At 44.1% G+C, this 27455-nt stretch overlaps 2 protein-coding genes across 3 annotated transcripts in view; one reads left to right on the top strand and one right to left on the bottom strand.

The window, feature by feature from the left end:
* Positions 1-766: 766 nt before the first annotated feature.
* fam13a (family with sequence similarity 13 member A) lies at positions 767-19979 on the top strand (the record flags this gene model as incomplete). Its single annotated transcript, XM_071535819.1, has 16 exons — positions 767-853; positions 1027-1221; positions 1789-1996; positions 4117-4190; positions 4615-4654; positions 10017-10170; positions 14910-15126; positions 15232-15373; positions 15645-15726; positions 15845-16050; positions 16233-16316; positions 17085-17180; positions 18328-18411; positions 19173-19369; positions 19583-19684; positions 19841-19979. Coding segments are annotated over 16 exons (2092 nt in total), but the record flags the coding sequence as incomplete, so codon positions are not given.
* Positions 19980-24304: 4325 nt separating this feature from the next.
* The window catches only part of herc3 (HECT and RLD domain containing E3 ubiquitin protein ligase 3), a 29169-nt gene continuing 26018 nt past the window's right edge, over positions 24305-27455 (bottom strand). For both annotated transcript variants that reach the window (XM_071535838.1, XM_071535840.1), the window contains 2 exons: positions 25241-25343; positions 24305-24524 (listed from right to left, as the gene is read on the bottom strand). In XM_071535838.1, coding sequence (XP_071391939.1) covers positions 24316-24524; positions 25241-25343 — 312 coding nt within the window. In that variant the 3' untranslated portion in view covers positions 24305-24315. The remainder of the gene's footprint in view (positions 24525-25240; positions 25344-27455) is intronic.

Genomic DNA, 27455 nt, shown 5'->3' with positions numbered 1-27455 from the left:
AATGCTTACATGTCCATGGCATTGTAGCCAGCGCAGTCACCTTCACACTGCACCATCACTCCATCATTATCTCTCTGTATCTCTGCACTGGGCCGGGCCTCTGCCAAGCTGTGCTATTACTGTCAACACCTCTGTTTATGGAAGATTGCGCAGGTCACCCCCGTACATGTTGATGTAGCTATACTCGGCAGATAAAGCAGACATGCTGTGTATCATTTGGTCAAAGCTATCAGACCTTGTTGATGGCGTGAAGATGAGGATTGTAGCAGCAAGAAATCACTTTGTCGTACCCACTGCATCAAAACGCTCTGCTCTGCTGACACTGCACACTTCCATTTTAGAGAGTTGGCTTTGCCAGAGGGCATATCACCATCACCCTGTTTGAGAAAAGCATGCACACACACATAAACGCAGACACACACAGTATAACTTGTCACCGCCCAACCCCCGTTTTCCTGCACTCTACATGCATGTGTGCATTTTGAGAGAAGGAGAGGGAAGAAAGAGTAAGAGTAGTAGAGTGAAGGATAGACTGGATGATTGAATACAGGATGAATGCATAGAGAGAGTAATGCCCTTATAAGACTTACTGGTAGCCATGGAAGCCAGCCACTTTGCTCCCAGAGGAGCTACTTATGTTCTGAATACAGCTGAAGTTAACACACACTCATGCACACAAGCTGTCTTGATCGCCTAGGGCCAGCTCCAGAGCCTTGGGGATTTTGAGTGTTGCTCAGTGACCTGTTGTGACCACCTGTTTCTGTAGTATTAACACACCTTCCTCTCTTCCTTACAATCTGTCTGCCTTCAGTAACCACCTCTCCCCTGTCCACTGCAGACCAGATGTGGCAAAGTAAGTGGACTCTCCTAATTACCACAGTGACATGAAATGCGGTGAATGGTTTATGGTGGTGGCAATATTCTTAAGTATGTACTACAGTTAGAGCATCACACAGTATATTTCTCAATCCCTTACTCCCTTCCCATCTGTCTGTGGTGTTCTCCTCTTTTTCTTTCTCTCCCAAGTTTTCTGGACAGGACGATACGCTCAGCGGTGGAGCAGCACCTCTTTGAGGTGAACCCTTCGGGAGATCAGAGTTCAGAGGACAGTGAGTTGACCCCCCGTCCCCCATCTCCAGTGGTGACGCCCACTGCGCGACAGAGACGTCGACACCAGAGAGAGCAGCAGGAGGACAGCCTCAGACACAGGGAAAGGAGCAGGTGCGACGGGCTTTCGTCTTCGTGGAGTGTGGCACTTACGTAAAATCAGTGGCGTTTGTCTTCAGTGGCAACACTGTAGCAGTCTGTTCATTGGCAGAGGAATATTGATACTTGTAACATAGCCTGACCTTCAAAGCGTTTGACTACGATGTTACTACTTCAGTTGTTGTTTTGGTAACTGTGGGCCTTTGTAAGGTTCTGGGTGACAAGCTCGTCCACTGAGACATAATACAGTCATAACAACTGGGGTCATAGCTGCACCAAGCTAATCCTTGTTGATGGAGACCTGGTAGAGTCTGAAGGATCAGTGACACATGGATTAGAGAAGTGCATTAGTCCCAACGCAGTAGAAAACATCAATAAGGGCCATGGTAAATAGAATTAGCACCAAAACTAAACAGTGCGTTAGATGCTGGAGAAGGTATAAGTAAATGAGGATGACCTTGGCATTCAGTTCCCCGAGGCATTTCCCTCGACGTCGCCTTGATAGAGGCAGGCGGAAGAGAGAGAGAGACGGAAGGCGGGTGTCTGATTTCCTCACCTTTTTCCGTTTCCATCTGAAAACAGAGCTGCGTCCCTCAGGGCGGACACCAACAAGGAGAATATCCCATCGAGCGTCAGAACCTGCACGAGTGCGGTTAGCGTGGGGGAGGACAGGGGGAGAGCGGCCTTGCAGGGAGGCCAGGCCGGTCACGCCGAGCACACCCCCAAACCCAGGAAGTCCAAACACAGCCCGACACTGGTGCAGCTCACCGACAACCAGGACGCCCACGCAGTGAGTCATCCCTTTTATCCTCCTCGTCTCTCCTTATCTTAATGATGTGTCACCGTCTTTTCAGCGTCTCTCCTATCCAGCTCTGTTGCATGTGTTTTGTTTTGACTGCTCTCTCTCTCCCTCTCTCTCTGTTCTTTTAGTGCTCTTTAATCTTTTCTCTCACTGTCACGGGTTAGTATCAGTTAGGTACAGGTGATTAACAGCAGTTTAACTCTTTTAGGTCAAGAGATACCTATATAGAAAACACAGATTTTAAGCTGTTTACAGTATAGAAATATAAAGGCTACGATAGACAGTTACTCACGTTTTGGTGAATTCTGATATCACTACCAGTTTAACATTACTAATTTAAATCACCAGTTTGCCACACATTGTAAGCATGCTTATTTATCTCATCTACCCTACATACTCATAATTTTTTTGTTGCCTTCCTGGGCACTCATTGACTGTAAGTTCAACAGCATCACCACATTCAGATCCAGATTTTCTCTTCTTAGTGCAGCTGTGATGCAGATAGATTGTGCAAGCATGAACAGATTTGGTGTTCTCTGCCACACAAGTGTCCCATTAAGCTGGCGACCCCCGTCATCCTCATTTCTATGAGTCACTGAAAGTAAATGGCAGTGGCAATTTACAGGAATCACTAAACAGGGACAGCAGCGAGATGGAGGATGACAGGAGGGTTTGGCGGTACAAGGGCCTAATGGTTCCCATCTTACAGTGGCATGCAATAAACAACATGCTGGGCTAATTGCTAAGCTCCTGCTTCAGAAACACTGCGAACGTAAGGACAGGTTACGAGTGTGCAATTAGCAACAGCGTTTACCCAGTGAAGATGATGTACAATACAGTAGCTCTCAGTTGTCGTCATGTGGGTAAATAAGACCACAATGTTCCAAATGCTGTGTTTGTAGAGTGCACAGTTTGTCCAACATGTTTACGTCCTGTCAGGTGAAAGTGATTGAGTTACAGTACGTCTTTAATGTTAATTCTGTAATTTATTTTTTCATAAAGCCTGGCTTGACAGCAAAGTATGAAACCGCTGGCTTGCTGGAGTAGACCCCGCTGTATTTCATATATTTGTCTTAAGTGTGCCGATACAACCAGATAAAAAATACTTGGTCAGCTACTTCCAGCCTGCCAGCGAGCTTAAGATGCAATGGGTCATGCCCAATGGCGCATTAGTACAGTGAGAGCTCTATACGGAGAGTGTGTGAAAGCGGTCAAAGTCACGGCGAGGACAGGCTGTGAAGCATTCGGCTGAAGTAATGTGATCCAATCTCGACACACTCTTCTTACACTACAGCTGCCTTGTGCGATTGTGTGTGTAAGCAAGTTGGATGGTTATTCACACGCTCATAAATTGTCTGTGTTAATGTAAAGCTCAGCTGTAGGGCTTCCCGTCCTCCTGATTGGCTGATGGAAATAGATGTGAGGTTTCACACTCAAGAAACAAGTCCCTAGACCTTGAGGAGTTTTTTTTCTTTTTTTTCCCCATGTCACCGCCTTATGCAAGAGCAAAGATGACACATGACACTTTGACACACATATATATGATAGCTGGCGGTGGCTTTATCGCGATTGGCTGGGTTAATGGTATGCTGAGTGGCTGGTGGCAGAGGTTTGGCTGTGATGTTAGCGAGTGTCTGGGTCTGTGTGGGTGTGAACAGGAGTCTCTGTCAATGTAAGCTGGTTATGACGAGGGCCGCTGGGGGTAATCAGGGGCTCTGAAGCCCTGATGAGGGTTATTTCTGGTGGTGTTACATTATATAGAACAACATAGCATAGTACAGTATGTTTTTGATGTATGTGACCTACCATCCAGCCATCTGTTTTTTTGTTTTTTTCTGTGAACTACAGTATATCTCCAATGTTAAGCAATTAACTTATCTATAAGAGAATTCCAAACTCATTATTTGAACTACCAAGTCACCATGTTCTAGGAAATTCTATATTCATCTTTCTAAGTACAAAGGCAAATTTGAATTGTCCAACCATGGCAACAAAAGGTATTCTAAATGCAACAGAGGTTGTCCTTTGTTGTTGTATTATGTTGTTGTACTTTGATAACATCAGCTTTTCATATTAGTAACATTCTGGTGATATCTGTCCGTTTCCAGTTAAAGGAATGCCTCGGTGTGTCAGGAACTCATGAGAGACTGGGAGCAAACAACATGGAGACTTTTGATAAAGGGTAAGCATTGCAATATCTTAACTCGGCTCCCTTTGAAGGCATAATATATCTCATTCAAATAGTGAATTGCTCTTTCCCACCACTTTCACCTTTTCACATCAACACCAAGGTCATACCAGCTGTTTGCCATACTGGCTGATATGTTGATAAGCTACTGGCTGACTCCAGCAGCCAGCCTGTTATCAAGGAGATCTGTTTTCCATACCATGATGTTTATAATGCCCATTTTATCTGATAAACTGCTGAGAGAGGGCAAGGGCCAGATTGCATATCTAAACTGTTTGTTTTGCTGAGGCTTCTGACTATAAGATAAACACCTTTATTATAGGTTGATTTGACAACAGATGATATAATGAGTTGAACTTTCTCTCCTGAAGTGGTAGAGTAGGCTAGTAGACCAAGTCTTCTCTGTCTTATTTTTCAGGAACGACAGTTCAAGAAAAGATGGCCATCCTCCTCATCAGGTAGGTTTTACTTCAAATGATTCATCTCTCTCTCTCTCTTCCTCTCTTTGTCACTTTCATTTCAGCGCTCCTCCCTCCATGTCTCACTCACTGCCCACCACTCTCTTATGTGCAATATTGTCTACAAACACCGTATGGATCTGCTCTATGTACATGCTGCTAGGAAGAGATAAGGCCAGAGTCTCAGATGGCAGGGAGATGGATGTGGGAGGAAGGGAGGTAGGGAGGGAGAGAGGGAGAGAGGGATTGAAGGAGAGAGAGAGGAGTAGGTGCTTGGAAGCGCTGTGAGGAAACCACTCTTGCTTGTTTATGACCTACTTTATGTGTTAGTGAACTTGTGGAGATTCACGGCACCATGTTGCTCCTTTACTCATCAATACCATGTGGCACTACCACAATGCTGCTTTTGAAGAAAATGTTACACCAGAGAAACTGCACTGCTGTCACTGACAAAGATAAAAAATCTCTCATGTAGTCCAAGGAAGATTTTATCCTCCTTGCGAAAAGGGGAATTTCCTACATGGATCAATAAAGCAGCTATTGCATAACCACAGTTCTTCAGTCAGCTGTTTAAAACACTGTGGAAAGTCTATACTTAAGCATAGACTCTTTAGCATAACTACAATATCAAAATGGCATTATGGTTGCTGGTGGTGCGAGCAGATGGGGGGGAAACAAGCATGTCAACCTCTCCATCTGCTTGTCTACAGCAGTAATCTGGACCAGGACTGTTGGACAGAATTATACAGCACTGCACCAATATGGTGGAATCTTTTTCTACACAGCCCAGATGGATTTTCGTGGCGCCCGTGCCGCAGCTCCGCCAGCACCGGCACACTGTGGCGCTGAAAAGCCATCTGGAGCTGGCGCCGCGCCGCTCTGAGTGGCAGGCTGGTGCCGCAACCTCTCAGCTGGTCATTAATGCCCGGGTTACAACGCTGCCGTCACTGAGACATACTTGGTACGATCAGGCCCCGCTTTGCCTGAGCTGCTGTCGGTCGGATTAATTGATAGATTGATCCTGCGTATGTTGTGTGATTATCCTGCAGCTCTGTCGCTCATAGGGCTTCTTCATCCCAAGGAGTCGATTTAACAAATACTCAGGCAGTGGACGCATAATATCAAATCTCGTTTGGAGTTATTGTTAATTTGACTTATGTACTAACCTCTGAATTATACCAGAGGTTACCAAAATACATAAATTAGAGAAATTTGCTGTATTGTGAAGTCTTATTGAGAAATTATCTCAGCACAAACAATCTTTCTTTCTTGCACTCACTCTGTTTCTTTCAACCTTAAACACACCCACATGCACACACACACTTAGGGTATCAGTATGTCTGTGTGTGTCATGCTTCAGCCCCTGTAAACCGATAACACACGTGACTGCCAGTCAGAACATGTTGTACCTATAGCATGAGAAAAGTGATAGTGCATGGTGATGCAGCCAGTTGTGTTCAGCCAGTCTGCAAGTGTGCAGACACACACAAACGCACAGACACACACACACACACACACATGCCAATGGCGAGGCAGGTTGGCTGTCTACAAGATTACTACAACACCCACATGTCGATTACAAGCCATATATGCCTACACAAAATCAATTGGACATGGAACATTATAGTAGAAACATTTTTTTAATTGATGATGAGGTGCTTCCTCTGCTGCTCAGTGAGCATCACAGAAAGCATAGAATTATAAGCACACTTGTCTTTTCATTTTTTATGTGGATTCTCAGTGCGTGGAAGATGGATCTTCCTGTCTTTGTAATATTGACCTTCTAATATGATTACAGTTTGCACAAGATTTCTTTTCTGATGCACGCGTTTTTGTGTGTCTCTGCCTGTTCCGGTGTGTGTGTACGTGCGTGTGTGTGTGTGTGTGTGTGCGTGTGTGTGTGTGTGTTTTAAAATGAGAAATGTTAAGAAAGTTTTGCGTAAATAGTGCGGGTAAAAAACCCAAAGCTATGACACAGGAAGCTTACGTAGGGCTAAATCCTCCACACTGTGTGTGTGTGTGTGTGTGTGTGTGTATGTGTGTGTGTGTGTGTCCAAGGATACATGCGTGTCTGTGTGCCATCTCAGCAATATCCCCCGTAAATTCCACCATGTGTTTGTTTGTACACTGTGTATAAGCCCCCCAAACACAGCTTAACCATTGTCTAATGCAACCAACCCCCCCCCCCCCACACACACACACACACACACACAAACACACACACACACACACACATACATCGCTCTACGTATCTCTATCCCTATCTCACCCCCCCCTCTCTGCCCCAGCTGCTCCAGGACCTCATACAATGATGTAATCATGGCACAAGTGCAGTGATTTGAACACAGTGGCTTATGTCCCAGGGAACGATGTGCATCATGAGTGTGTGTGCTGACCCATGTGTCTGCATGCACATATGATTTATATTGGAACACAGTGTGGTCGCCGTGGGCCACATAACATCTGTGCTCAAGTTAATCCACGGTAATGCTTTTCAACTCGTCTTGAAATGGTGTTACATAGTACTTCCTAGACTAGAGGCCTCAGCTGAGCCTTTCAGTGACTCTGCTGTTCTATTTCCAGTAATGACATTCTGAGCAGATATTGGCTAATCAATCAGCTATGATAAATGAATCATCAAGTAAAAATGACTTGGCCCAGATACTTACCAGGTCTATTATCAAATCCCCTTTAATCAGTCATTAAGTAGGACTGTACTTTGAGGGGGATTGATCTATTTGTCCTCATTTGCATATAAAGCATTTGACAACAAAAGAGCAGTTTACAAATCACAGACTGCAATTAATTGCTTAAGAGAGTTTCGTCCAAACTAGATTTCTAAACACAGTGTTTTAGAGCTCTGGGAAATCTTTGGTCCATGACTCAAAACCTTTCATCATCTGCACACTGACATCTATTTTTTTGAACAAAATCACAGTTATGACAAATTTAGGACAAGAAAAACTGCAGTATCCTGTCAAATACCGTATTTCCTCTGGTAGTGGCCGGTAGTCAATTAAAAGCCGGGTCTCCGATAATGGCCGGGGCCGACACAAACAAATAAAGGCCGGCTCCAAATACAAGCCGGGGAAAAAAACAAAGGAAACAAGCGTGAAATCGCCATAGCTGCGACCACGTACTGTGTGTCTATAGGCCGCCAAAGGGTGGGGAAATTTTTGTGGACCAACCGACCAACCGACCGACCGACAGAGTGAGCTATAGAGCTGCTGGTCGCAGCTAAAAACAACGGTGGACACCGGTAAACTCCTGGCGGAAGTCTCTGGAGCATGCCGCCGTCGATTACCGTAATTATCATAATGCATTGCAGTAACAAAAAACGGCTACCTAACGAACCCCAACAGAAGCAGATCAGAAAACAAGCAGGCTTCATACTAAAATATGAGCAAATATACATATCAAACAGAGGGAATTAGAAATAAAGGCCTGTCTCTAATATAAGCCTGCTTCCAATAAAGGCCTGGTCCCCTTTGCAGTTGAGGTAAATAAAGGCCCGGGCCAATATTAGAGGAAATACGGTAATCACAATTATGCTGTCAATATCTTTCAGCCCTATCTTTGAACCCTATCTAGTGTTCAGTAGGTCACCTCTCCACACCTCGTACCTCTGAGCTTCATAGCATTCTCTGTTACGGCCCGGTGGCCTCTTATGTTTCACAACCTTAATGAGTCCACAGGCTGTGTTGGTTGTGTGCTTGTCTGATCGGTGATTTGTGTGTGTGCATGCTGCATCCAGAAGTTGTTCCAGTTAGACCGGTCATTCCTTTGAAAGTTGAGTAGATGTGTGTGTGTGTCTGAGTATTTGTCTATATCTGCGCTGAGGGGGTCTTGAATTTAGGTGAGTGACAGTGACAGTAAATGCTCCTTAGGGGAAATTTCCGTTATTATTATTTGGCCACGGCCCGGACATTTTCTGTTGAAGTATAATGGCACTTTATATCAACCATGACTCACATCCGATCAAAGTTATTTCAACACTTAACAGCTGAAGAGATTTGATAACTCCCTGTTGTTGGCTCTGCGCCCCCCACCTCAACACACACACACACACACACACACACACACACACACACACACACACACACACACACACACACGTATGTGCACACTGTGTGGACTAATTATCCTGTTACCCGTAATCTCTTATAAAAGTGCCAACAACAACACAGTCTTGCAAACAAAACAGGGGGTGTTGTAACTGAATGTGAATGGTGGTTAAAGTGCACCCCTTCCCGTAAGTAGTCTGTGGCATTTATGAGGGTTAGTAGCAGTTGCGTCTTGATCTGTTTTTTCCTAAAAATAGCTTGGTCCCACGCCCAGAGAGAGGAAATGGAACCCCGCAGGCTTAGCGCTAAGTGGTCCGTGAACACGCTCTGGATGCATGGCCAGCTGAATATGTTGTTTCCCAAAATTATTCACTTTATGGTTGAATACGATTGCCAGTTTTGATCACGTTGCAGCCCCAAATCTGCATCCGATTGGTCATATAGAAAGTGGTGAAGGTGGAAGGTGGAAAGGCAGGCGAGTGAGAGGGAGAGGCAGGAAAGGAGGTTTTTGCCAGTGGGTGAGAGAAAGTTGAAGAGAGAGAGAGAGAGAGAGAGAGAGAGAGAAAGGTGATGGATAGTAAAAAACGTGAGAGGGAGATCAGTCATGGAAAAGCAGAGGGAGTAGGAAGAACAAACATGAGGTAGATGGAGGGAGTGTTGGAGTGATAGACGTGAAGACAGAGAAGGTATGCAGCGCCTCTGCTCCAAGGTGAGTGTTTTTCTGCAGAGAGAGAGGGAGATAGATAGAGAGAAATCACTCAGTCAGCCTACGTGTGCTGGCTAACAATCTGTGCTTTTCCTTTCCAGAACCCCCCCTCCCTTTACCCCCCACCCTTTTTTTTTCTTCTTCTCCCCCCCCCCCTCCCCTTCTGCTCCTGCTACTGTGAAACAAACAACTCCAAAGCAGCACTGGGGTGGGGAATAACATGCATGGCGCACGAGAGAGAGAGCGAAAGCAAGGAAGAATACTGTAGAGAGAGAGCGAGCCAAGGGAGAGAAAATAAGGGAACGAGGGAGGGAGGGGTGTGGGAATCCAGTGGGTGAAAAAGAAGGTGGAGCCATCCCCTCCCTCCCTGGCTCCCTCACTCCCACACACACACACACATACACAGACACCCGCAGCCATAGACAGATGGGCGGATGTTTTGGCCAGCCCGGGCGGCCAATCAGAGGCGAGGAGCAGCCCCCCTGGCAGGGCAGGGCTTGTCTGAGGGAGTGTGTGGCTGAACTTAAAGAGTGCGCTCGCTGGCTGGCCACCGTTGTTGAGCGCTCTTTCCCTTTCTCTCATGGTTGTGCAGACGTTAAGAATGAAGATCCAGGAGTCGCCCGTCACTTGTGACACGGGGAGGGTCGGCGGCGGAGGGGTGCGCGGCTCGGACCCAGAGTGCGAGAGCTGCGAAGACGTGCCCCGGCTGGACCTGACAGCGCTGACCGAGGACAACAACTGGGGAGGTGAGTGTGGAGTCGTACCCCCCCCCCCCCACCCCCCACCCCCCCCACCCCCACCCCCCTCGCTGTGCTCACATGCACACAGGCATGGACTTTCTCATACACACACGATTGCATTTGTGTCATTTGGAATAGGTTTAATAGTAAACCAGCATACACACAGTTTCACACAAACACACACACACACACACACACACCCACACACACAACCCACTCACTGTCCTCCACCCAGCTTTGCACATGGGCGTCTGGGTAGCAGCTGCACACCTTCTGCTGCCTCTTCTCCTCCTCCTCCTCCTCCTCCTCCTCTTCCTCCTCCTACTCCACCTCCTCCTCCTTGATGTGGCTCTATCTGCGTCTCCTGCAGGACTTAATTGTGAAAGATCCTCTTAAGTTCTCTGGCCAACTATATCTGGAAGAGAAAAGCGACTGGAGATTTGCTTGTTTTGCTCGTCTGGCAAGATGGTGCGGGATTGCAGTGAGACAGCAGATAGTTTGTTGTTCTGTCATGTGTTGCTGTCGGGTTAGAGCACATGGGAGCCCCAGATTGTTTTTATCTCAAAGTGGGAAAACCGAAGAGATATAGTACAGCCTCCAGCACTCTTCCTGTGTTGTTACTCAGGGAGTAAACAGTGAGTATTTACTGTGGCGTATTTTGCATGCATCTGTCATGTTTCTGCTCCCCTGTGGCAGTTACTGGGCAGTTTATGTCACTGAATGGTTTCCAGACTCAGCTGCCAGTGGCTGCTGCTTGCTTCTGTAATCACTAGTTAAAAGTAATGATTAAAGGGGAGGAAGAATAGTGATAACAGTGTACAAGTCCACTGGCCGTAGAGGCTTGGCTTGTATTTGAAGAGATTGATCCTGGTAGAAATTTGCACACACAGTTTCATTTGTATTTTCTGAACAGCTTTGTGTTTGCACAGTTCCTCCTGGAATGTTGAGGGTGATGTATGTGTGTATTTGTGTGTGTGTGTGTGTGTGTGTGTGTGTGTGTGTGTGTGTGTGTGTGTGTGTGTGTGTGTGCGCGCGTGTGTGCGCGCGTGTGTGCATGTGTTTGATTGCAGCTTTGCACAGGCTGAAACTTAGATGCAAGCAATGAATTTATTAATGTAGGGTTATCAGATTGCATTGCTAATGCATAGTTTACAAAAATAGCCAAGAGCGTTCTATTATTCATATGTCTGTTGCAGCTGTTAAACAGACAGGATTATACATACATATGTTCATACAATACATGTTCTCTCTCTCCAGTTTGACAGTAAAATTTATTCTAGACTTAAATGGTTATTAGCAGTGTTTGTTTGTGCAGGATTGGAGTTTGGGCAGAAGGGGAACCTCTTACAATTGCTGTGCAGTTTGTGATTGTTTTGTTAGGACATTGCGACAGAGCGGAGGTGGGTGGAGATTTCTGTAGCTGTGTATAGTAGTGAAAGCAAAGCAATTCGCTGAATTGTCAAGCTGTGTTTGTGTTGGAATGATTACCAACAGGTCCTTGCCTATGGTTAAATACGTTGCCAGTTCAGAGGCATGTTGTGACATGTATTAACATGTTTCCACTGCAATGTTGGTCGTCACTCCCACCACCACTGTTTCCTACAGGGTGCCGTTGATGTGGCTGTCTTGCCTTGGAGCGAAACATATAGGTCACACCTTGAAGAGAATATTGCCCTGTGAAATAAATCTCTCAACTCCAACAGCCTCATGTTTTGATCCTTTGCAGGCAAAGCAGTCGCAGCCGTACTATGTGGAGCTCTCTAGTGGCCAAACATGAAACGTGAAACATGACTCTGTGAGAGGTTGTTGGCTGCCGCTTTGCTGCATTTGCAAGTCAGGTAGTGAAATATTGCCTCTGAGCTAACAAACTGTCTATCTGTACTCAATGCCACTACTGTAGTTTCCATGAATGTTTAGTGTCAGCCGTTTTGGTTCAGCGAGCCTGGTACATGGTGTGTGTGTGTGTGTGTGTGTGTGTCTGTGTGTGCTTGTAATGAAAATATAATTTCCACTGGAGGAGGATGGAGCAGGGCGTGGAGGGGAAAGCTGTGTACAATTCTTCAGGAAATTTAGAATCCAGGTGTTGTTTTGCGCAGATGCCGATCGACATTATTGCAACATTTTGTATGGGATCACTTGCCACTTGTGAAACATCCGTCTTGTTTGTTCTGTCCTGAATGCATTACTGAGCAAGTGGAAGTGAAGGCACCGCAGGGAGCCGGTTTGATTGGCTATGACAGGCCATTTCCATTTCCATTTCCAAATCACCAGACGCATCTCTCCTAGGTGCTGGCTGCCTGAGTTGATGTTCAGGTCCTTTGAAGCCCGAGGAAGAGCGGGGCTTGCTGTAGCACGAGCTGTGACTGCATGCATGAATTCTGAATGTTGAATTTGGGGTTTGGAGTTTGTTTGCTTTTTCTTCATAGCTGGTGCGTTTGTTTTCATTAAGTAGAACCAAAGAGAGATTTATGTCCCGGCACCAGGAGTCAAACTAAATAAATACTGAATAAGGTAATATGTGGAGTATGGTCAGAAGATGTGTGCGGGTGTATGTGTATGAGGGCATGAGGGTGGATGAGGGTGTGTAGGAAGGGGTATGAGACCTTTGTCCCAGTACAGTTTGTGCCAGCTCCTGTCATGGTGACCCGATATTTGCCTCTGCCCCGTCCTTGCCTGTCTGCCTGCCAGGGGATGGTGGAGCTGGACAGAGTGGAAAGACATTAACAGATACTTGAACAGGAAAAGGAGAAGGCTCATAAGCTCATGCGCCTCATGAGCCACAGTTGGCTTTAGGGAAATGTGTGCTATTTTGATTTCACACATTTTGATGCAGAAAGGAGGATGATGCATGCTGGTCATTTCCTTCAACTCTGTTTCTTTTTTTTTGTGCACACTGGCTCTTTTCTACGTCTCTCTTCCTGTTCTCATCTCCCCCTCTTGTTCTTTCCCTCCCTTCCTCCCCCTTCCCTTTGTTCCACTAGATTCTCCGTTCTTAAGCACCCCTTTCCTTGATTTCAAAAGCATTTTCCAGCCAAGTTGTTGTGATGGTAAGTTTTGTCTTCACATCACTATCAGTGTTGACTTGCCTCGCTTACAAATAACACCTCAGAAAAAGAAAAGGCTAAGCGCTCGCTGTATGACCTTTTCCACTGCATGGCAACATCATCAGACAGAATGACTTGGAACATTGTGGCTGAGCATCACACACAACAACCTTTAGGGAGATGGCAGACTGGCATGTTTCTTTATTTCATTAGTTTACACTGGGTGAATCCCGAACGCTCGGTGAGCAGCTGATTTAAAGGCTTCATTTCAAATGCCATGCTGCCCTACCGGCCAGCTACAGTGGACTCTAGGCAAGATAATAGGCCTAGGAACGCATTGGGTTTGATTGAGAGTTTCACCTGCTGCTGTGAGTGGCCCTGCGGCGAGTCCTAACATGCTAGGAGCTGCTACTTGGTAAACTGCACGTACCTCGAAGTACAGGAGCACCCCGGGGACTCCGGAGCTGGAATTTGAGCTAAGACACTTCACGTACGCCCCAACTCACCCCGGCTTAGAAAAACATGCATATGCAGTTCTAGAGCGGGTGTGCATATTTTCACGAGTGGTTTCCGACACCTTGGATGTTTACCCTGACAATTTCCCTCAGAGCTTGTTTTCACTCTCTCCATCTCGTCTCCCCATGTAACAGCTCCTCAGTATATTTCCAGGGTCTCCTGACACCAGATGTTATGGGACAATAGTATAGTTTCTCTCCTTTTCCATAAAACGTACATTACGACTCCTGCTGAGTCTCATGTTTTGACAGGGTTGCAGTTTCTACAGAACCTTCCCTCCTTACCTAGCAACAGTCTGCATGCTCAAACAATTTCTGCTGTCTCTCTCTCTCTCTCTCTCTCTCCCTCTCTCCTTGTTTCCCTTGTCTATCTCTCTCTCTCAAGTACACGTGCATGGATAAGCACAGTTTATCTCAGTCTCTCAGCATGCCCAGTGGAAACTAAAACTATAAACTCATGACTGTACCTCTCAACAGGGGTCGTGCTCTGACATTATCCCGTGGAGAGCATCATAGCGGAGCCAGGCATTATTTATAGCCCGGGGATTGTCAGGGGTATCTACATGGCTATTTTCACCAGACATAATTATTGTCAGAGCGGAGACTGTAACCAGGGGATGAAGAGCGAGAGGGGTGGGCGGGCATATCTTAACCGTGGTTTCGGAACAACATCTGTCACTGTGAAGCCCCAGAGAAAGTTTTTCCCACAACGGCTTTAGAGGGAGTCGCTTCATCATCCCCACTGACCTTCACAGTGCCAGGCAGGTGCCAAGAAGGCGTTGCCAGGGAGACAAATGGGCCTAGTGTGAGTTGGGTGAGAATAGGTGTTAATCCTTGCAGCCAGAGTACCTTGGATTTTCCCAAAACATTTTGGGAGAGATGTGCCTGCTCTTAGAGAACAAACAGATATGAAAAGAATTGATTGTTTTACCTAGTTGCATTCTAGCTACTGAGCTGTGTTTTGGAGTGGGATGATATAGCGGAACAGTGGTTAATAACGGAAATGATCAGTTGTCTGTTGAGCAGTAAGTACCACAGTTCCACACAAGATCCACAGACTAACCTTGCATCTTCTCACTAGCCTCCCATCTTCTATTTCTGATTGCGAAAGTGTCAAGTTGTGCTGTTTTATGAGATTTATTGGTCAATATCAGACTAAATGTGTATGTTTGTGTTTGCTCCTCAGAACCAGTTCCGGCCTACTCGTCGTGGCAGAGGGAGAGTATGGACCGCGAAGAAGCTCGGCTGTCCCCTCACGCCGGGGGCCGTCTGATTCGCCAGCTGCTGGAGGAGGACAGCGACCCCATGCTGTCCCCTCGCTTCTATGCCTACGGCCACTGCCAGCAGTACCTGGACGACACTGAAGTGCCGCCCTCACCACCAAACGCACACTCCTTCGTCAGGTAAACACTTCACGTGGTTTTGCATGGCCCTACCTACAAGATGCAGTACAAGCACACAACCAAATGTACCGTGTGTGACGATAACGCCCTTATGTGTTGCTCCAGTCGCAGGCGGAGTTCGTCTCTTGGCTCCTGTGATGATGAGAAAGAGGAGCTGACTTCAGCCCAACTCACAAAGAGGATCCATGTACTGAAGAAAAAGATCCGCAAGTTTGAGGAGAGGTTTGAGGAGGAGCGCAAATACAGGGTAAGTAGTAACTCCCTACAGTATTCACTTCCCAGACGTCAGAATAATCATACAGAATCATACAGACTCACAAGACTCGCTTCCAGACAGTAAACAAGGTTATTGGCTCTCTAAGGAGACTCAGATGACTCATTATTAAGATGGAGTGAATACGGAGCGAGTATGGTCAATACAGATCAGGTTGCGGTGGCCAAACAACATGGAGGCTGCTGCCTCATTTTCAGTGGGGAATCTATTGTCATCTGTTGTTGTTTTTATTTTTTTCATCCAGCCCTCCCACAGCGATAAAGCTGGAAACCCAGAAGTGCTAAGATGGGTAAATGAACTGTCCAAGCTTCGCAAAGACCTAAAAGGTAAGACTAAACTGACATAGAAATGAATAGCACCACAAAAAAAACCAACTTAGAATCTGCATTTAACAGATACTGGAATCAAGCTCATATCTCTCCTCTTTCATGTCTTCCTCATTAGAGCACAAGCTGCTGAAGTCTGAAGAGGATCTGCCTCCTCTGACCCGCCAGCGCAGCAACACCCTGCCCAAGAGCTTCGGCTCTCAGCTAGAGAAGAAGCCGCAGCAGGAGAAGGTGCCTAAGCCCCCTGTGGAAAGCACCCTGGAGGTGGTGTTGAACAAGCTACAGGAGAAGAGGGAGGAGGTGGGCCGTCCTGAGGACATCAAGGTACACACTTTTAACCATGAAAGTATATCCTGGAAAAAGCATATATCCAGGGAACGGTGGTTATAAGCCATAGCATAGCAAGCCTAATCATGTGTAAACCAGACATTAGGAAAAACTGTTGATTCAGAGAATGAAACTAAGCCATTTTTGGAATGTGGTGACTCACTTCCTGTTCCTTCCAGGATATGACACGCGAGCAGATTGGGGCAGAGAAGGTGGCTCTGCAGAAGGCTCTTCTGTACTACGAGAGCATACATGGCAGACCAGTAAGTCATGCTGTCTTTTACAGCATAAGTAAACAAACACAGACACACACATACAAGCCTCAGTATTTCTCCTGAAAAGGTCATTCCATATAGCTTAGCCCCTGCCAGCCTTGTTGGCTCAAACAAACACAGCAGATCTTGCTCAGGATTTGATGGTGACCTAGATTGCAAGTCAAGAGTGAATAATATCTCACAATAGTGTGTTGTACATGCGGATAGCATTCACAATGTGTATTTGCTAAGCCTTAAGGCGCATGGATGCATCTTTTACTTTGCAACTATTACAGAACTCACCTAATACTGATCTTCATTGGTGAAATGTGTTACTTTAATTTCAACACTTAGGAAACAGGACTCATGTCATCCTAGTAGCTTTGACACTAGTTAAAGGACAAAAACTGAACTGTAAAGGAACTGACACACACTTTGTTTGATGTCAGACCAAACCTAATTGGACTAATTGCACAATGTCTAATCCCTGCTAGTAATGTCATAAATCAGGAAGTGCAGCTGACCTTGTTGTCACCCCTATCTCTCATCATGCTGTGTGCCTTGGTGGTTTATGGTTAATGGTCTTCACACTCACACAATAGACTGAGGAGTTGTAATGAATATTGGACAATCTAGGTTACCTATCATGTTGTTTTATGTGAGTCTTGTAGCTGGCTAGTCTGCTCCCCAGGGAGCAAGACAACAACCAGCTAGCTAGCAGAAAGCTAACACTGTGCTAACGAGGTGCCTTTGTTTACTTCCTTCTTCCTACCTCAGGTGACCAAGAGCGAGAGGCAAATCATGAAGCCCTTGTATGACAGATACCGCCTGGTCAAGCAGATCCTGTGCAGAGCTTCCACTATCCCTGTTATTGTAAGTTTAGCTTCCTATCTTATCTTAACCTCCCTCCCTTTTCTTCACAGCTGCTATTATTCCCCCCGGTTGTCCTGCTGCTCTTTGACAAGCCAGTGGCAAAGATCCCCACACTGTCAAAACTTGACTGGAGAGCTAGCGTCGAGCCTCTCCGCACACTTAATCCCAGCTGGTGTCTGCGCCAGCTTTGGTGTCTGCTGTGGGAACCGGTGGCAGCCGCGCCACAAACGTGTTATCCCGTCCCCAAGGCCAGCGCTAAGTCCGGCTTTAGCAGCTCAGTGGATCCACAGGTCTTAAACCAGCTCATAGGTGGCAGACTGAGCTCACAGTAGCTCAGTTAGAAATGACGGCGCAAACGGAGCAGCTGCGCTCTGCTTCTCTCAGAGTGCAGGAGAAGGTCAGAAACCGCTGCCTATAAAGAGGTCAGCACTCATCTGATAGGAGGATTTGCTTGATTTGGATTAAAGATAACGATCAGAGATGGATCAAAAAGAAACTGCAGTATTATAGCCTTTTTGAATATTTATTTGACCTTTTTTAAACTGCATAAAATAATTTGGCCTATACATTAGTACTAGTGCTTCTTTACTCTCCATTTTTCTTATATTAAACTATTTTGTAAACATTTTGATTACGTAAGATATGATCTGTATTATGGGCCTACATGTCCGTTATATAATGCACTACCTCTAATCCACATTATGTAAATTGGGACCACTGGCATAGATTATTTTATACAATAGGTATGGTGCAGCGTTGGTTATCCTCCGAGGGTTAGGACAAAGCATGCTAGACTTGATCCCAGTGCATGAGTGCCTGTGGGATCACTATTTCCCCAGCACTAGAATCACTCACCAATATTGTCAGGCTGTTGTGCTTTTGATGAGAATTGTGTTACAAAGTTAGGGTTCAAAATTAATGTAATTCAGATCTCCCATGGAAGAAAGCCAAAATGTTAGTTGGTGTTTCAGCTGCAGACAGCACACTCTGCTCAGCTTCAGTTTTGATAGAAGTCGACTTGGCCGTGAAGCAGAGAACTCGGTGAAAAGTGGATGCCAGTCTGGCGGTTTCTCCTGGTCTTGCTGTAAATAACAGAGTCGGAGTCGGTTTCAGAGTGGTAACTCCTCCTTCTTAACCATTACCACAGGGTTCTCCCTCCAGCAAGCGCAGAGGCCCGCTCCTTCAGCCCATTATCGAGGGCGAACCCGCTCTCTTCTTCGATGATATCAAGGTGAAGAGCTGCTGCTTGACTAATCAGTCATCAGACCCCCCCCCCGACCCCCACCCCTCCCCACCTGCCCCACGCACCCTCCACCCCATTACCACCTTTTTACCCTGCAACCGAACCTGATTGATGCCTGTTGATTGGGCAGTTGCCTGTTTCCTGTCACTAGCATCTGCTGAAAGTTTGAATCAGTAGCTGCCTGGGTCTGATGTTTGAGTTGCTATGCGACTTTGGTCCAAATGTGTGAAGGTTTGCAATCAAACAAAACGGTACATGGTGTGTTGATGTGTGTGCACAACCCAACAAGTAATCCAATCACGCAACAATTTAAACTTAATCAATACGCGCACTTTATGTTGCTGTTTATTTGATGCTGTTTGTTGTCGTGCTCATGAAGTAAAATCATTTTCCATTATAGTTGGTTCAAGACTTTAAGATGGCACATAAATCCCATTATCTGTTTACTCTGTGGAATGTGTGTCTTCTAGTCTTCATTAACCCCATCTGTAACTACTAATGACTCACCCAGCAGGGCCGTAGACTTTGATCGCGGAGGAGGACCGTGGAAATGCATTTTGAACTGTATTTTTTCTGCGGTGATCTTTAACCACTTGTGACTAACACTGCATGACTCTCATGCACTACAGTGTGTGACCCTGAAGGTCAGCTGACGGCCTCGGGGCGGTGTTAGTCAGACTCGCCCCGGCACGATGCGCCCCTTGTTCGTGCCTCCGCCGCCATCTGACCTCTTTGTCTGATTCCCGCAGGAGGAGGAGGACGGCTCCGAGGACGACGGAGACTCCAAGACCCAGTTCACTGTCACTGTCCGGCCCGACCTCAGCATGCTGGGCTTCCTGGACCAGATGGAGGAGGAGGCGGACGGGTTCATTTCACCTGTGGATGAACTTTCACCCACTAAGAACACCACTGACATGAGGCTGTCCAACCTGCACTCCGCCACCACGTAAGCAAGAGAGCCTAGACTGAATAAAAAAAGAGGAATGCCTAGAAGTTTCTGCTCAACATTTATGTATGTAGACAGACGCCCTGGTTTGAGGATCATACAGTTAAATTCCACGCTGTCAATCATGAGAATATCACTCTACGCCCTTGTTGTTTAACGTTTGAGTTTGACTTGTGAGATGCCTAAAGCTGTGTTCCCCTCTGTCCCTCACAGGCAAGAACTTGTGGAGCAATTGCAAGAGACCAGGGAGGAGAAAAAGAGAATCCGCAAGAATCTCCGAGAGTTTGAGGACCAGTTCTTTAGACAAAACGGAAGGTAAGAAGAGATTTGGTGAATTGCCTGTTCAGAGTCACTCAGACAAAATATAATACGTAGACACAATGAGTTTTCCATTGCAGAGCTCTGCAGCAATTTTGAATGTCGTCCATTCTTTAATGTTTGTTGTCTTCCACCCACTTTCTGTTCCCATAGAAATGTGCAGAAGGAGGACCGCTCCCCCCTGGCAGTGGAGTATAATGAATACAAGCATGTCAAAGCCAAGTTGCGGCTGCTGGAAGTCCTCATCAGCAAAAGAGACTCATCTAAGTTCATCTAAGAAAAAAAAAGAAAACTTAAGACTCAGAGGACTGAGGCTTAGTTTTCCAAGAGATAAGAGCGATTTTACAACAGCCGCCGAAAGCAAATCCATCACACACAAACTCACCTCGCCCTGTAGGAACTGTTTGAGAGCTGTTTTGGGGGTTTTTTTCCCTTCTCGTGCCATCTGTGCCATTCATGTTTTTTTGGCTTACGGAAATGCCTACATGTTGCCCCGTTAATCCGTTCTATAGAGCACAGCAGGGTTTTCCTCTGGAGCCCAGAGAGAGCTACTGACCCAAACCCAATTCAACCCGACATGAAGGTGCTGCCCTGGAGGCTGCCGTGAGTTCCTGCTCCGCCTGACAAGTCCATTTCTGAAAGGTCTCGTCTTCAGAAGAGGAAATTTGTCAGGACTAAGCAAGACTTAAACGCGCATTACATGGATAACCTAAATTCTTTTCGTCAAAGAATCACACATGTATCGCTAATAATTTATTTCTATCCTTTTGAATGTTTGTATTGTTGGTATAGACCTTTTTATTGGAACAGAAACGTTATTTTTCTCATGCTTTAGAAGTCTTAAAAACCTTGTGAAATAGTAAAATAATAGATTTGAAATTATTGCTATTTTTAAAGAAGGATTTTGTAATCAAGAAATACATTCTTTTTTGTGTATTTTTATAAGGGAGACAGTTACCATTTGCATACCTTCCAACCAATCAGTTGAACAGTGTTTGGTAAATGGACGGCTCGTCCAGTTAGAGCAATTACAATTCTTGCCATCATTTATTACTATGAGACTGGCTGTATGAGATGATGATAACTTAGACAACACTCTCATTTTTGTACACATTTTACCTTTTTTTTTTCAACACGTTTTGTTACTTCTCTAGAAGTTAAACCGAATAACATTTTTTTCTTGGAGTATTCGCTCACTAAAAGAAGTGGTTTCCTATTTTGTGTTAATATGATCCAAAGATAATGACTCAGAATACAGATTGCACACCAAAATAGCATAGAAGCTCATGATATTCAATAACATAGCTTATTTTTTGTGATCACTGGTAACTCGTGTTATGCATTTGACTGTATATTTTTGCATTGGTGTGCTTTTTCCTATTTACTTAATGTAAAATAAGCTATTTCTTGTCTTGAAATCACTGGTATGTTTTTGCTCACACTGATCGACATTGACAAAGGCCATTTTGAGATGACTCTCTGATCCGATGTGGATGGCAGAAATGGCTGCTAAACCCCAACGCACAGCCCTCTGTACCCCATAAGGCTGCTTTCTTTAAGTCATCTCCAGAGCTTCATTGTTCTTTGTAAATATGGATCACGGTCTATGTTTACATTTCTGTGAGCAAGTACATCTTTCCTTTATTTCTCCAAAATGGATAATTAACAGTGTGTATTTCGTTTTTATTGAATGTAAACACTGGCAGGCTTAATGAATTTGGGTGTGTACATTTTAGTACATAAATTTTATTTGTATTTTGTATATAATATAAATGCAAACCTATTTTTACTGACTTTTGTGATGTGTGGTTTTCCCTAGTGTGTGTGTGAGTGTTACTGTGTTGGCATGAAACACTATAGTGATTGGTGATAATATGAATGTTTGAGAGGGGAGAGATGTTCTGAATATTCACTCATCTCTACATTAATTATGTACAAACTTACAATCAATTTTTAAAAAGATTCATGACTGGAAGAACCAAGAAGGAAAAAAAAAACATGAGGTGAAATAAAGTTTTATTTGTTCAGGGAAAAAACAGGTAAATAAAAATAATGTCATCCATTTAAAAAGGTAAAAAAGTAAATATTATGTACTTGAAACCATACAGTTACAGCAACTACTAAGCCCTTATTTGCATACAATGAACAAGAAACATAGTCCACATAATTTGGAATCACCGCTTTTCCTTGGTCTAATAATTAAATACTGCAGAAGTGTTTTCCCATGCGTGCCGGGCAGCAGGTGAGCGGACGCCTCCCTGCGCCTCGCATGCTGAATAATCTCAGAGCCCTATGAGCATCAGCCAGTAAGGATGATGGCGTTTGCCTATGCTGTTAATGTTGTTAGGCTACATAATATTGCGTATGAGTTAACAAATCAGCAAAATTACAATGGTGTTCTTGAGGGAAAACCTGAGGCAATGGAAATGTAAGAGAGATCAAAAGACCTGCGATCTTTAATGAATGGCCAAGGCTCAACTATGTAGTCATACAAAGGTTTTTGCACCACTTCAATTTTAGCACATTTTGCTGTGCTACAAATAATTAAAAATGCATTTAGATTTTTTGTTGTCTAAGATCTACACACAAGTACTCAACTTTCAGTGAAAATCTACTGTGTGAATGTACATACACACCTTGTTTCATTTGGACTGAATTGCATATCAGTTCCTGAGAGAAAATACAACCTTAACACATTAATAGGGAGTCCAGTGTCATCCATAAGTCAACCACACACTCTATAATCATGTTTTCTAAGTCCATTCTACATCCAAAATCTCATAAATTTAAGTGACCTGATTATTGGCAAAATTGGCAGAATTAAAATATTCTGAATGAAAAATATTGTTCAAAACCCATACAATATGAATATGAATGTGAAGTCTGAGGAACATGATACAAAATGCTGAATCATTATTTGTGATGGAATCATAAAACAAGTATGGTTGAATTGTATACCTTCACATAAATTTCTATATTTGTGGAGAATTCACACAAAATTCCCAAATCCCCATATTTTTGTAGCACATCAAAAGGTCCAGAAATTCAAGGAATGCACAAACCTTTGCATCGGACTGTACTTTGCAAGAGAAACGCTGGCTTCAGTACTTTAGGATAGATATGTATATATGAACGTGTAGAATGTGTGTACATGCAGTTTAGAGCTAAGCAATAACAGGAATTGTCCAGAAACACTGCAGAAGAGTTTGGTGTTGGTCACTGTAACGGGCTCAGAAGAATGACCCAGGGTTTTAACTACATTACCGGGCTGTTTTAGTTTATTATTGCTAAACGGGCGCCCCAATGCAGCCTGTTCCTCGGGGCACAGCAAGACATTTACCATCTGCACTCATTTTCCTTAAATTGTTCAAAAACGAAGCAACTTGTCGTATGAAATATACAAAAAATATATGCAAGACCATTTCACACAATTCACCCCAATGCACTACCTAATTGAACATCACCATTTTGCATTAGGAGGAGACGTACGTTATGTGACTGTAGGAATACATATCAGGGCAGTACTAGGGGAACGATAGATATGACAGATATCAACTGATCGACTATAGATATATTCAATTATATCTAACAAATTTAATGGATCATCTGCGCAATGTTAAATATGCAATCATCATTCTGTCCTCCTGGCACAAATCACACAGATTGAGATTATTTGATTATTCTTAATCTGCGATTTGGGAATCAAACTAATTACAATTACTATTTCTGTGTTATGTTTGTATATTTAGTCTTGAATGATGATTGGATTTTTGCTTTCACTCAACAACATGCACACAGACAACATCCAGTAGAAATGAATAAAAAAAAAGTCAGCTTTCTCATGTCCAGATGATTTGCTGTGGAAGGCAATACTGTTGAATGCGAATTCAAGACATAAAGCCGGCTGCTCTGTCAATCCACAGCAAAAAATAAACAAGGGATTGCGTAGAACTAGGACAACATATTCACTGCATTTTATCCTGTATCTGTCTGCCTGCTGCTCACTGATGCATTCTTCGTTTGTCTTCTGTCCCTTCTACTGATCCAGAACTGGGCAGAGAGGACATGCTGGTGTCCAGATTTCAAAGGGTCAAGTTCATGAGCATAACTCCCAATGCCAAGGGTAGGGATTATACTGCAAGTTGCATTTACATACATAGATGTAGTTTTTATATCTCAAAAAATAACCCTTCTATTCAATAAATTAGATTAAAGTAAACAGCAGACGCACTGTCCCAAACTGTTAATTACATAAGTCTGTAAGGTGAAAATTAGAATTTAAGGAATTAAATATAAAAATCCACAGCATTGCCAAAAAAACTCCCAACTATACAACACCCAAAGCAGTAATAATAGTAATCTGCATTTACATAGACTTTCATGTGCTCATTCATAGTCTCTCCTACTACCCTTCTGATTCCCTATGCCTAACAATCTTGTAATGGTAAGTAAACAGCAAATAGGGAATGTGACCTCCCTGTGTCCCGCACACCCCCATTACACCTAGCCTCCTCTCTGGCACTCATGGGGCAGGGGGGGGTATTGCGAATAAAGTGCGTTAACATTGGTGCGGATACCCCCACTCCCTGCGCCGCTCAGCCTGCGGTCCGGCGGGTCGGTGCCGGGCCTCAGACCAGGCTGAAGCCCTCGTACTGCTCCACGGCTCGAGTGAGGCGGAGGCGCAGGATTTCTTTGGTCTGGTAGCGGGGCATGTCCAGCAGGTTGTAGCAGGTGTGGGCCACCGGCAGGTAGTGCTCCTCCGCTGTGGTGGACTGGATGACGATACGCAGGCTCTCCATGCCGTGGATGGGGATGCGGTCGCTGCCCGTGAGGAACACTAGAGGTGGGAGACACCGAGGCTGGAGTTAGCATCCACTACTAGACTACAGGGATGGGACGATATGCTTAGCTCACGATACGATTCGATACACGATATGGGTTTCATGATTCAATACAACCACGATACGATATAATAAATAAAAGTCCAATGACAACAAAGTGTGATTGTGCAGAATTATGTTTATTTCTAAGCCGCAGATCTTTCTAGCAATGGCACTGGCTTGCTAGAACGTAAACAACTATTTAAAAATGTCATTACAAAGTGCAAATAATATAATTTGGATGGAGAGATTGTGAAATTGTGATGGGCAATCCATCTCATTTGTGATTACTACAGCAGAATAAAATGGAGCTAATATCGTGATTCATTTTTCTGCCCAGCAATACATATTGTCACATTTTTGTATTGGGATATATTGAATTTTGATATATTGTCCCACCCCTACTAGACTATGGCCTAGAAGCATTTAAAATGACCGGTTTCCCCCCACCACTGCTGTGCATTTCTTCTGTATTTTTAGATGAAGTAGCAGCAGAGGCCAGTTAAGACTTTAGGCAGTTTGGGCACAACTCAAGAGAGCTCTACTGCACTGAGGTAAATGTGGTGATTCTGTCTCTCCACACACTGAACAGTGTTTATGAAATGTCTGAGGGCAAGAGGATGAGATTAGAGATTGTCACATAGATAGAGTAATGAGGCAATTAAATACTTACATAAGAACTGTTTCTTTTTTTCCAGAGGGAACTCGTGGAAGACCTCCCAGAACATTCGCACTGTTGGGTGAGTGGCTGTGTATTCCCCTTTGTAAATGGCATTCTGGAAAGGGAAGGGGAAAAAGGGAGGAAAGAAAAGGATGTGATGATGACTTTTTCCTGTTTTATCATTAAGGAGGATATTCCATCTGTTGCAGTAACATTTACAGAGCTTTAGTCAGTAAAACATAAATTCTTCAGACAGCTGTGTGTGTGTGTGTGTGTGTGTGTGTGTGTGTGTGTGTGTGTGTGTGTCTGTGTGTTGTCCTCACCTGCTCTAATGATTTAATACAAATTTCATACAAATTTCTCACTTTTGGCTTTATCTGTTAAAGACTCTCTGTTATTACATAAGAATCCCTATCAGATTTCCCAACACATTGCATGTTGTAATGTAACAGACCAAGGATCTCTGCACACACCGTTTACTGTACCACCATCAACATGCACCCACTCAAGTCACTGGACTTCTGAGAAATGTTGAGCGTAACTCCAATCCACCTCTGACACATACATGTGCTCAAAAAAGAAAAAAAAAAAGACAAAAGAAAAAAACAACACAGCTGAACAGGACACTAACAACTCAAGATTCAATAATAATTTTATTGCCATGTCAACATAGTTGATAGGAATTTGTCTTGGTTCACTCTCCTACAACAACAATGCAATAGCAGCACACAATATACACACAGTAAAACAGTGAAACAGCAATATACAACACACAGAATTTACATTTACGGCACAATACCCAGAAAACAGCACGTTATCCAGCACATAGTAAACTGCATACCGTGTTAAAGTGCTAGGTTAAGTGCATTAGAGATAATCAGTGTAAGTTCAGATGCCTGATGGCTGTGAGGTAGGACAGATAGGAATGGTGTGTAAAGCTGATGATAAACATTTTTTAGGGCAAATTTGGGGCAAATATTTGCCAGCAATGGGCAATTAGTATGAGCGGTTTGACAGGTGATGAAGTGAAAATGGATGAAATAACATACTGCTGCCATGACTGTTATCTTGGCCTCCTCTTTTCTACTGAAAAAGTAATAATTTAATAATTTGATCAAGGTATCCACTGGAATTTTAGGCTTATGTATGGCTCTGGCACCCACCAGCTAGCTAGCTTGCTAGATTAGATGTTATACAAAAAGAATCACAGCTATTATTTCCTAGTTGTGTTTACTATTTTGTAGCAGTTGGATTGGATTGGATTTATTTGAAAGTTAAAATAAATCCATGCACATTTCACTCCAGATGAAGCTCAGCACATACATTTAAATAACAATCGAGGATAAAAACACAGTAAAGTCAATGACTTAATTCCACTGTGGTCCTTTTATGAACAATATATAAACAATGCATACACTACATAACAATGCATATATTAGAGAGAAAAAAAACACCTGTGTACAAATACAGATTATCGCACCAGTTTTTCCAAAAAATATTTTTTTACTTTGATTTTAACTGTTGTTTTGATTCTGTGGTTTTTATTGATGCTGGTAGACCATTCCAAGTAACAGCTCCAGAGTAAGCAAGAGTGCTTTTTCCTATCAATGTCCTAAAACTATGGGTTATCACATCAGTGTCACTGGCTCTGGTCCTATAATTATGGGAGTCACTGACTCGTGTGAAGTAGCCTCTAAAATAATTGGACGCAGTGTCAAAAATGACACTGTGAACCAGACTCAACTTCAACATGGCCACTCTATCCTCTACAGTGAGCCATCCAAGCTCTTTAAAATGTTGGGCCGTCAGGTGGGTGCGTAAGGGGAGTTTCAGTACCACTCTGATAAGCTTGTTCTGGGCTGTTTGTAATCTATTGCATAGATTTTTAGAGATGCTACTGTACCAGCTTGTGCATGCATAATCAAAGTTGCATTGGACCAGAGCATTTGCCAATATCTTCATGGTTGATACATCTAAAAACCTGGATTTCCGGGATAAAAACGTTATTTTATTGTGGACTGTTTCTAAAACAGACATTACATTGTCCAGTTTACAGCCAAGATAATTCACAGACTCTTTGGCAGTTATTTCAGTCCCTTGAACTGAGATGCTGAGAGCAGGAGAATTCTGGATTCTGTGCCTTGAGCCAAATAAAATTGCTTCAGTTTTGCCCAGATGTAAAGACAATTTGTTGTCTGCCAACCAACAACCGATGCTTTCCAGCTCC

The sequence above is a fragment of the Centroberyx affinis genome, unplaced genomic scaffold (genome assembly GCF_046629955.1).
Source record: "Centroberyx affinis isolate AG114_WGS23_722 - 3 ecotype Tasmania unplaced genomic scaffold, CSIRO-AGI_Caff_v1 ptg002773l_1, whole genome shotgun sequence".
Classification (NCBI taxonomy): domain Eukaryota; kingdom Metazoa; phylum Chordata; class Actinopteri; order Beryciformes; family Berycidae; genus Centroberyx; species Centroberyx affinis.
Note: the sequence above shows the minus strand (reverse complement) of the source record. Positions and strands in the feature narration are given on the sequence as shown.